General features: G+C 40.2%; 2 protein-coding genes across 4 annotated transcripts in view; one reads left to right on the top strand and one right to left on the bottom strand.

Annotated features, from left to right (window-relative positions):
* The window catches only part of cox4i1 (cytochrome c oxidase subunit 4I1), a 29,676-nt gene extending 19,535 nt beyond the window's left edge, over positions 1 to 10,141 (top strand). The window contains exons 1-5 of one of the 3 annotated variants that reach the window (XM_084056808.1): positions 6,815 to 6,883; positions 7,609 to 7,685; positions 8,283 to 8,447; positions 8,977 to 9,108; positions 9,820 to 10,141. In XM_084056808.1, the coding sequence (XP_083912934.1) occupies positions 7,610 to 7,685; positions 8,283 to 8,447; positions 8,977 to 9,108; positions 9,820 to 9,956 (510 nt within the window). In that variant the 5' untranslated portion in view covers positions 6,815 to 6,883; position 7,609 and the 3' untranslated portion in view covers positions 9,957 to 10,141. Of the gene's footprint in view, positions 1 to 6,814; positions 6,889 to 7,608; positions 7,686 to 8,282; positions 8,448 to 8,976; positions 9,109 to 9,819 lie in introns of those variants that run through there. The other 2 variants (XM_084056809.1, XM_084056810.1) reach the window with 2 other exon arrangements.
* emc8 (ER membrane protein complex subunit 8) lies at positions 1,064 to 6,218 on the bottom strand. The gene is made up of 5 exons (XM_084056568.1): positions 5,416 to 6,218; positions 3,812 to 3,888; positions 3,208 to 3,277; positions 3,020 to 3,114; positions 1,064 to 2,641 (listed from the first exon to the last, which is right to left on the bottom strand). Exons 1-5 carry the CDS (start codon positions 5,632 to 5,634, stop codon positions 2,482 to 2,484), a joined length of 621 nt encoding a protein of 206 aa, XP_083912694.1. The 5' UTR covers positions 5,635 to 6,218; the 3' UTR covers positions 1,064 to 2,481.
* Positions 10,142 to 11,106: the final 965 nt, after the last annotated feature.

The raw sequence follows: 11,106 nt of genomic DNA, 5'->3' as shown, positions 1-11,106 counted from the left end.
TTGGGGGTCCTTGCCATGAAAATGTTTGAATCACTGGTTTAAACAACATTTATGAAACAAGCCCAAATAAGCAACTACACTTTAGAAACAAGCTAAAAAAAGACGCAAACCACAACTACCGATATTTACAAGCAACAGAAAAACAAGCCCAAAGTCGCTTATAATAAGCGGACATGGCAACAGTAACCGGAATATATAGTTCTATTTCGTCAGAATCGTCACCAGACACATGCGCAGGAGAGACACAACAGAATTGTATTATTATTATTGTGGTTGTTATTATTTATTCACTTTTGATTCAGATATTATCTGTGAGAACAAAGAATAAAACATCCCTCGTAAATCCACTTCATTGAGGATTTTTTCCTCTGAATTTTTTCTTTCTTCTTCTTTTGAGTGTTGGAAATAACGCGCCAGCAGTGGAAATAACGCGCCAGCAGTGGTGGAAAGTAACCTCATTGAAATTAAAAGCACACAAAAGCAATGTGCGCACACAATTATAATGATAACTCTATGATACTGTCTCTTTTATTTTCTAGGCATAGATCAAAGACCATTGTTTGGGACGAAAGGTCTGGAGAAGGCAGGAGACTGCTATTCATAAAACAATTCCACTCATTCACCACTTGGTGTCAGTTATAACACTATTACTATCTTCGAAACCTTACTACCTAATACTAAGCTCCTTAAGGTTTAGTTTATTAGCAATTGCTAAAAAATGCTAATAAACGTGTAAACTATTTGCATTTTGGACCTTTACAGGGCTAATAACAGCCACTAATTATGCAATACAGTCAGAATGGGACCAAATCCAATCAACAAAATGAATATGATTCATGAATCAGAATACTCAATTAATAATAATCCAAATAGAAGCTAAATAAGTACCTCTTAATATTTATTTTTAACCAACAATGCATTTCCCATTATAATTCAATGACAAAGTGCTTTCTGATGAAAAAACATCTAGCCAGTGTATTTAGTATGGCTTTTGACAATTGCCTTGTAGTTCTTGATAAACTAAATAAAATAAACCTTCAACATAAAAACATGTCTGATGCAATTGATCTCAAAAAGTTGTTTTAATCGTACATTCAATTCATACAATTTTTGTAAAAAACAATTGTTCTCACAATAATTTACAGTAATTAGCTCTGATTAAATTAAATTAAATCTCAAATACAAAGTTATTTCAGTACCTTTAAACAAACCGTTTTTATTATCTATCAACTCTTCAGAAGTGGTCAATTTAAATAAATATTATGGCCTAGCAAAAGCAAACATCTGCTGTAAAACAGCACATAATCTTGAACAGCTTAGTCTACATTTGTGCATGTGAACTTTTAGAGCAACAATATATTACTCTAGCTTGTGACATCAAGATTTTTTTTTTGTTTTAGAGCAGCAGCACTGCAAATATACTCTGTATGTAATGTTTACAATTTACATTATGGCCATTACAGCAGTGCCCAAGGTGATGTTCTTGGGATGCGAGTTCACTCAAAAGCGGCAACAACAATAGCATGGTTATTATAGTAACAAACTAAAATCATAGAGAAGAAATATCCTTAGTTTTCATCTTGCTCGATGTATTGCATATAAGCCTAGTATTTGGGGTGCATATGAAATTTAGCTTCCAATGTTTAGCTGTCAGTTTTAACGGTTTCGTTTTTAAATCACACACAAAAAAAATCTGACCTTTTAGAATCTAACTCCAGTGACAAATACACCACATTACAAAAAACTATGTTTTTGCAGAAAATTAAAACTAAACTAGAAAAGCAAACTGCTTTCAAAATGATCTTGACTGAATTTGAAAACAAAAAGTCAAAATGAAAAAACAAACACTAACTCATCTGTATTCTTAGACCTCCCAAAACAGACCTGTGATGGGCTACAAATAAATCTCACACTCTCTTAACAGGACTGCTTGTGTTCAGTATTGGGACTAAACTGAACAAGATTATAAGACTGATGCGTTTCAGCTATGTTGCCTTTGAGAAGGGAACTCTAAATCATAAATCAGTAGTATGATGATTATCTTAAGACATTTATATAATTTATAATACCTCTGTATGGTTAGTAACGCTGAAATAAGACGGTTGTGAAAATATATTTAAACATTTCTCAAATTAATATTATTAACATAACTATGAGCAAAACAAACTATTGCTGAAAACATCAAAATTGCAATTGAAAAGTTGCATTCTGAAAGAAAATAGCCATAATCACTCCACTATCCCCTATACTGAGGGATAACACTTATGCAACAGTGCATCTTGCTTGCCCTTATGAGATTTTGGCCTAACAGGTCAGTACTCCACAAGTTCTCGTCAATGTGAGAAACTTTCTTACTGGAGCAAAGACTTTGTATTCAGCACTTCCACTTGTATTCCTGTGCTACACGTTGTGTAGCATCATGCATGCTGAATGGCAGCAATATTCTGTATGACTTTATCCATCTTAACACACCGCCATTTTTTAGCACAGATCCAACACAGCCTTGTTGATAACAGGGTTGGTCCAGTCATTCCTCAGGTCATCCAAGTGATTGTCAAAGTCAATCAGGTCATCATGGGACCTGCTTTCTAGCAGAGCAGATGTGATCTTCCTCGCTTCATGCCAGTCCTCAAAACAGTCACTGGAACACAGGCAAACACTCAACTACATCCCCAATACAATAAACAACAATTCTACTTCCAATTGCTAAATATTGGATATCACCAGTATGGCCACAGCTATCAATTATGTTTTAGCAATTGTTCTATCAATTACTTTTTTGATTAATTGAATAAGCACGCTTCTTTTATATCAACAAATCAATGCAAAAACATTATATATAATATATATATATATATATATATATACATATATTTTTCATCAATTAAATCGATTAGTCTGATTATTCACTGAAGGCCAATGTTCACTTTTAAAAATGCATACAATTACCATAACCCAATTTAACCTGGGGTAATTACTGACTTCGAAGTGTGTATGAAATTAAGACAGAGAAACTTACGGATTGACATCTCTATTCTTCCACTTGTTTTCATGGTGGTCATAGATAAGTAAAATGGGTTCAAAACAGCTCATTGTCAATCTACTGCTGTCCACCTAAGAACAAAATGGAGACAAAATGATGAGTGGTTTTGTTGATGGTACAAATGAACAATGTGTTCCAAACAGGTCTACATCTGTTTGTCCTACCATCACTATTGCTGCATCACTGAAGTTCTCTGAAATCCTGGCAGCAACCTTTTCAGCAAACTGGTTGGGTCTGTAGCACAGGTGAAAATAAACACAAATGTTGTTGTGGGGTGGAAGCTTTGTATGTTTAAAACCGTACATTTCACGAAAGGAAAACAAAAAAAAGTTTTTTATTCACAAGCTGTTTTTTGTTTTGTTTTTTCAATTACTTTATTTAGACGGGACAGTGCAAATGAATGAACAGTAAATACACCTGATTTAGCAAAAATGCCAAATGTCTGAGAAAACACTAGCTTATTAAAGGGAGATAATATACACACACTTTTACACTTAATACTAATTTAGAGTAGCCAATTATCTTTACCCCTTTGTCTCACCTCCGTCCTACTCCTCCCGCCTAACACTCCCCGCTGACAGGTGCCACCCAAGCCCGCAGGAATAGCCTCCCCTGCCTGGCTTCCCTCACCCCCAACACCAGCCAATTGTGTTCGTATAGACTGTTTCTGCCTGACAGTCGTGATAAGAGGATGAAGCATCTCTGGATAGTTTAAGAGCATTTTGAGCAGAGGATAATAAGATTGGTGGAAACATGTGGTGGAGTTACCTGAAGTCCTTTGTCCGTTCATTGGCTTGGTAATATCCAGCTATGATGTACTTATTCTCTTTACACCAGGTATCAATCTGAGGGAAGAGCAGCAGTCATGTGAGTTAGTAGACAGCACTACCTCAATCACTCAAAGCCCCGGTTCAATATCGGGCCGGCGGTGACACCTCAGGGGTTATTCCAGGGGGTTGATAGTCTCAGACTCTTAACTCTCAGAGTTAAAATAACAGGATTTTACACAGTGTAGATTAGGATCATACAGCACAGATACATAATGTATGAATAAATGGGTGTCTGTTGCCTAATGCAAGGGTTCCCAAACTTTTCAGTGCCGTGATCGGCCACAATAATAATATTTGAACTGGGATCCCTCCACCCTGACAAGCACTTGGAATTGTAGGCATTACATTTAGTTTGACTCAGTCCCACAGATAAATATTGTGAAAATAATCAAACTACAAGCTTGTAGATCAGCTATTTTCACAATGTTTGCCTCTTTCTTACGTAATATTTGACAAATTGGTATTAAAAAGACATTAAATTGTAACTTTAGAAATGTGCAGATACAGATAGCCTGTATACACTTATACTGTATGTTTGGTTTGTTTACTGTTCAGTTCAGTTTATTTTTATTTATTGCGACCGTAGGTCGCATTTACTATAGAAACCTGCTCCAGGTGTCCGTCCGTCCCTCCGTCACACACGTCCCGTCACACTTTTGCCCTGCTCATATCTCCGCACCCGTTGCCCCGATCCATGTCAGATTTTGCACACACACTCCTTACCTGCCAAACTACACCCTCCAAGGACCCCCGGAGCTCCAGGGACCCCCAGCTGCCTCGGGGACCCCCAAGTGTAAAAAATGAGCACATGTGGACAAATTACCAAATGACCACCCCAACGGGGCTGCTCACGGGGCATTCCCGGGGACCACCCACTCCTGGTGCTCCAGAACGGATGCAAAAGTGGTGGCGCCCCCAGTGGAGGACCCCCTGCCACTGCAGCTCACATAAAATGCCGTAACTCGGGCTAGGAGCGTCCGGGAGAGCCGCGGCCGGTACCTATTCGTCCGCCAAGGCAACGCGGACACCCCACCCCTAATTTCTCACATGGCCCTCTTCTAGCGCCACCTTCAGGCCGCTTTTCACAACACATTTTTGCCCACTACTCCTACAGTTTTGCCCCTAAAAACACGCAAATTGCTACACACTACACAGTATGTGTACACTCATGTCATCAACATGCCTGCCACCACATTTCTTAGACCACCAAACAAAACTATACATTGCCCACACAACTAGGAACCAATCGCCGTTACAGCCCTCTTCTGTATACATGTGACCTACGGTCGCTTATCTCCCGATTAGGGAGTCTTACTGGTAGTGCAACATCACTCCAAGGGGTCTCTGTGCAATTCACAACAGGTCACTGTTGAGTGAGAAAACAATATTGCACATTAAGCTAATCATCTGGGGACCACCCAAAATAATTTGGGGTCCAGACCCCCAGTTTGGGAACGACTGGCCTAATGCACATGACACTGGGGGTCCTTGAAATGAAATAAAGTGTGACAATCACTGATGATCTATCAGATGACAACTTACCAGTGTTAGAGCCACCTCTAGCATGGGTGCCAAGGCCAGGGTGCCGTGGAACAAAGGGACACAGTCCACACAGAGGACCGGGGTGGATGCAGATGGACTGTCTTTCTTCTTCTCCTTCACTTTCTCTGCTACCAGCAACCCATTCACGGCGCAGTGGGGGTATTTGGCAGCATGTAAAAGCATCTTACAATACGCCTGAGTTGTCAATATGATAGGCATGATGATTACAGTGACAATTTTTCAGATACGATCCTATAATCCCCAAAAAATCTGTCGACTAGCTGAATGATGTGGGGGTCTTCTTGGGGGCTCCCTCTTTCTTTGGTGTTTCGCCCAGGTGGGCGTGGTTTTATGCCTGTGCCTATCCCTAATCCTAACTTCACAACAACTATGCCTACACCTAACCTTAAACTCAACCTCACTAAAGCTGTGCGCTCAATAAAACTATACCTAACCTTAACCTCACACAGGAACTGTGCCTAAACAAGTAAACAACCCTAACCTTAAAACCACGCCAAGCTGGTCGAAACACCGTGAAAAGAGAGAGTCCGGGTCTTCTTGCTTGCTGCTAACGTTAGCTTAGCTCACACCACCAGAGGAAACGTGTACTTGTTGTACGACAGCGGACAGGTTGAAGTTGTACCCTCCTAGAAGGTACATCTAACACGTCATGTTTATTACGATCCAAACAGTGATTTTAGCTTGAAAAAAAAAAGACTATGAAAAGCTCGAAATCCACCCGTTGGAATATAACTAATCTTTGTTCCACTCGATTCTTTTCTTTCTGCCGCACCGGTGGTATCGTAAACCACAACGAAGTGTAGGAAAGAAGTAATCGTAAAAGGTGAGATAAATGACGTAAAATAAACCGGCCTACGCATTTCCGCTCGTGAGCAGTGTTGCCATGTCCGCTTTTTATAAGCGACTTACTATTCTGTAAAGTTGCTTGTACATATCTGTAGTTATGCAGGTTGCGGTTTCTTGGGCTTGTTTTTAAAATGTAATGTAGTAGCTTATTATGGCCTTGTTTCCTATTGTTGTTTTAACCAGTGGTTCTCAAACATTTTCATGTGAAGGACCTTAAGACCCCCACATTAATAGGCATCTAATAGTGTATTTGTCCTAGCTCTGGTCCATAGCCTGCCTTAGAAGGAGAATTCCTTAAGGAGAACTCCTTCTAAGGCAGAGCTAGATTTGTTCACGGACTTTTCTAGGAATTGAGTACACAGGACCCCAATGGAAACAAGCCATAGCGCTTTCTTGGGGGTAAAATAGCAGATCTACAAGCTCACAACGCGTCGCTATTTCCAAATATCAGACGCTCATGTGGCCTGTATTCGCTTCTTTTGGGCTTGTTTTCATAGACCTGGCTCCTTATTCTTCTCACACAATCTGGCAACACCGCTAGTGAGCACTAGACACTTCCTTTACGCACAGTACGAGGCGCGTCGGGGAACCCACAAGAAAGGTACAGTAGGTCAAACGACATGTTTACCGTATTTATGGACTTTCATATATGACACTTTACTCATGTTTGGTGTTGTAATGGTGTATATTGTCCTTATGATAAAAAGTGGAGTCAGTTAAATCGTTGTTTTAGCTGTAAACGATGCCGTTGAACAGATGTGACATTGACAGAGCAGGAGGAAGCGAGAACAGCGTTAGCTTCCAGCTAACTTTAGGTAGCATGGATGCTATCGTGTTAGCCTTTATTAGTAATCATTAACACTTGCTGTTCTCATGTGGCCTTATGGGTGCAGTCATTGTTAAATGTACAAAGTGATGATGGTGACCCTGTGTTGTTGCGTTTAAACATGACCTGACTGTGCGCTAGTGGTGTCCCGGTAGGAATGACCTTGTGCTATTAGAGTTAACATTAGCTCAGCTCAGCAGTGATGCTCTAGAGGACCAACTTGATATTATGACAGTATTTCATAAATGGGGTTTGTACGTATGTTAAACATATACTCCTTAGACTAGATTACTTTCTAATTGTATGACACTGTCTGGACGTTGCAGAAATAAGGTTACTTTTTGACAGATAATCAATATTGGAGCATTTATTTCACATCCTGTGCAAATTTGGTATCCCTGTTGAATGGATCAAGCACTGACTGGTTGGTCTGTAAATGTAAAAGGTTTTAGATTTTTCCCTTTTTTTCTGATGATCTTGCGCAATATGTTTTTTCACAGAATGTTGGCTATCAGAGCACTTCGCCATATTGGCAACCGTGCCATTTCCACGTCCGTCTGTGTACGTGGGGGACATGGTAAGTGTAAATTGACATTACATATTCAAGATTAAGTTATTAGGGTTTCTGGAAATATCCTGCTCTCTAAGAACACAAACCAAAAGACAACGACAGCAGTGTGTGTGTGTGTGTGTGTGTGTGTATGTTTTATGTGTTGGATTTATATGTATTTGCGCTATGTGTCGAGTATGTGTTTTCAATGAAGTGTTGTCTATGTGTGCACTTTGCCTTTTTCTGTCTTAGAATCAGTGCTTTGTGATCATTGACAGTTAAGGCTGTGACACACTGACTGAACATGCATGCGCCGGTGAGCAATCAAGCAGCCTTTTCTCCCAGAGAAGAAATACTCACAGCAACAACACGTTGTGTATCGCGCTTGCACGTGAACGCATGCATTCAATCTGATATATGCACATACACGCCAGTGTTTGAAAGCAGCACTGGTCTGTTGGTCAATCAGAGGCTGTCTAAAGACATGCATACGTGTGCATATCAGGTGTTAATGCAGATATTTGATTGGCGTGTGACTCGTGACATTACGCCGGCCGTAACAGTGTTTTCTTTGCTATCTTTTTATAACCGAACTGACAAGACAATTTGTGCTTTCTCCTGTAGGTGTTGCTAAGGTAGAAGAATACACACTCCCATTCTACTTTGACAGACGGGAGAACCCCCTCCCTGACATTCGCTATGTCCAGGACCTAAGTGCAGAGCAGAAGTCCCTGAAGGAGAAGGAGAAAGGATCATGGGCAGCACTCTCTGCTGAGGAGAAAGTTGGATGTAGGCTATTTCTGTCCTCAGCCTATTGTCCTCATATGCTTTTATGCTTTTATGCTGTTCATTAACCCATTTTGGGCAGGAACCCCTATTGGGAACCCCTTTTGGGGTTCCTGTTATGTACAGTATATAGCAACATACATTTGTTGTAATTTTTTAATAAATATTTCAAGTTTTTCAGAAAGCTTAAGTCAGGATTTAGAAGGCGTTTTTAGAATAGGCCTCAGGTCTAAATGGGTTACGGCTGATGTATACTTAGTTGTGCAGTGCACACCGAAAATAGCCAATCTACAAGCTCACAATGTGTCAAAATGCTGTGCATTGTGAGCTTGTAGTTCTGCTATGTTCGGTGTGCGACACAATGCGCAACTTGGTATGATCGGGCTTCACTTTTCTTCAAATGGATTTGATTAGATTCTTGCCATACTGATGTACACATCCTATATTGAGCATTACATCTTCTGTTTCAAATTTCAAAACGTTTTTCATCTTTTAACTGTGTGTGTATTTTATGCATTCCCAATGTTGATAGTGTACCGCATCAGCTTCAATCAAAGCTTTGCTGAAATGGGGGCGAGTACCGGAGAGTGGAAGTCAGTGGTTGCAGGGATGCTGTTCGTGTTTGGCATGACTGGTTTAGTTGTTCTATGGCAGAGAACGTTTGGTACGTCTTTCAGTTTTTTAATGTTATATATTGCACATGGTCTTTTTCTTTTAAGTTTCCAAAAGGAGAGGAATACACTTTTATTTTAAATATTAGTTTCTCCTTTAGCTAAACAATAACATTGAGCACTATACACAGACTGTCAACTGTCAAATGTACACATTGCTGAACATACATCGTATTGATCACATGTGAGGTCATATAATTAGTGGCAAAAACACGACATTGTGTGGTCATTTCTGCATTTTGCGGAGAAATTCACAACACAAGGCCTTTGCCATACTATATGGTATATCGCTGCTGTCGGGCATAAATCTTGTATCTCCATATTTTATATTTTTCTCTTATTTTGTAAATTAGTCATACTACAGTGTCGCACAAAAGTAGCAAAGATAGACGATCTACAAGCTCACAACGTGTCACTATTTAAAAAGAATAATTTAAGTGTTTTATGTGGGTTTTATTAATATTGAACCAATGAAAAGTATTAACAAGAGCTTGTGACTAAATACTACATTGGATCCATTGGAGCACAGGTTCTCCATTTCTTGAAAAGTAACACTTGTGGACATGCAAGGTTTCCATCTTACAGCAACTGTATGATCTCACATTAGAACAGTGGGATTTAGTTTAAAAATCGGCAAAGTGTCCCTTTTTAAGTTACTATTGATTTAAACACTTGATGACAGTTTTGTTATTGTCCTTATACAGTGTATGGACCAGTCCCTCACACCTTTGACAAAGAGTGGAAAGAAAAGGAGCTGCAGAGAGTGCTGGACATGAGGATGAACCCAATTGAGGGCTTCTCTTCCCTCTATGACTACGAGAACAAGCAGTGGAAAAAGTAAATTTAACAAGAGGACCATGACAAACACTTGAACATAAAAAGCAGACCAATTCAATAAGGGTACAAACATACCAATCTCAATGTATTTATCAATTGTTCACTTTACCTCATTTCATTGCGTTTTTGGAAGACCTCTTCCTCTTAAGGTCATTGTGTATAGAGAATAAAGTTCCTATGTTTACCCAATTGCAGTCTTGATTTTGTCCATCCTTTGACTGCCACATGCTCAATACTTATTAGCCAAGTTCATATAGTACTGCATTTATGTTTGTAGGACATCCTTAAGCCGTAGAAGTTAAGTCACGTGTTAAATGTGTACGTTACCTTATAGTAAAGTAAATTGAATTCCATTTTAAATACATACTAGGTAAACTCAATGCTTCACACAAACGTATTCACAGATTTGCAAAGTATAGTCACTGCCCTCATCCACCTACAATTTAAATGATACCACCCCCATACCCCACAATAACACACTATATAAAAAACATCACATGCACCTGGGACGTATCATCAGTGTTGTAACCTGGGGTCATCGGGTGTTTCGGGTCTCGCAACATACACCCTCACCCAGGTGACCCAGCCCTATAGCTACCCACGGTGAGTCCTCTTAGGGAAAGACGGGGCCACTCAGTCCGCTTCTCCGGAACTACTCTGCTGGGACCAGGAGAGGCTGTGGATGGCCTCCTGTCCGGGCCCCTCCTTCGTCTCAAAAGGGCCAGGACCTGAGCGTTGCACCAGACTCCGGCGTGAAGGTGTCTTGGGCCGGGGTGGTACTGCAGGCTCCACTAGCGGCTTGCCTTAAAGGCCCTCTATAAATTCCTCACCGTGGGTTTGTTGGGCTTCTTCCTCACTGAAGACACAGGCTGGGGGCGCTAACCCATACTGCTCCCGGATGCCGTCTACATTCCGGCTGTCAACCGTCTCTCCGGTGGTCACCAGACTGTTCCTGGTTGTCACGGATTGTATTCCTATGAGCCACTATAAATAAAAGCATCACGTGGATGCACCTGGGACGTATCATCAGTGTTGTATACATGGGAAAATAGGCCTGGTAAAATACAGTCTTGCCTGCTTTTAAAAGATGTTTGTAGAAATCGCAGATTTGGAAGGTTGTTAGTATGTATCGTGAATAAAAGACAGATATAGAT

Source organism: Gymnoscopelus microlampas (genome assembly GCF_963454915.1).
Source record: "Gymnoscopelus microlampas genome assembly, chromosome: 1".
NCBI classification, from domain to species: domain Eukaryota; kingdom Metazoa; phylum Chordata; class Actinopteri; order Myctophiformes; family Myctophidae; genus Gymnoscopelus; species Gymnoscopelus microlampas.
This window is presented reverse-complemented; position numbering and strand designations above follow the sequence as displayed.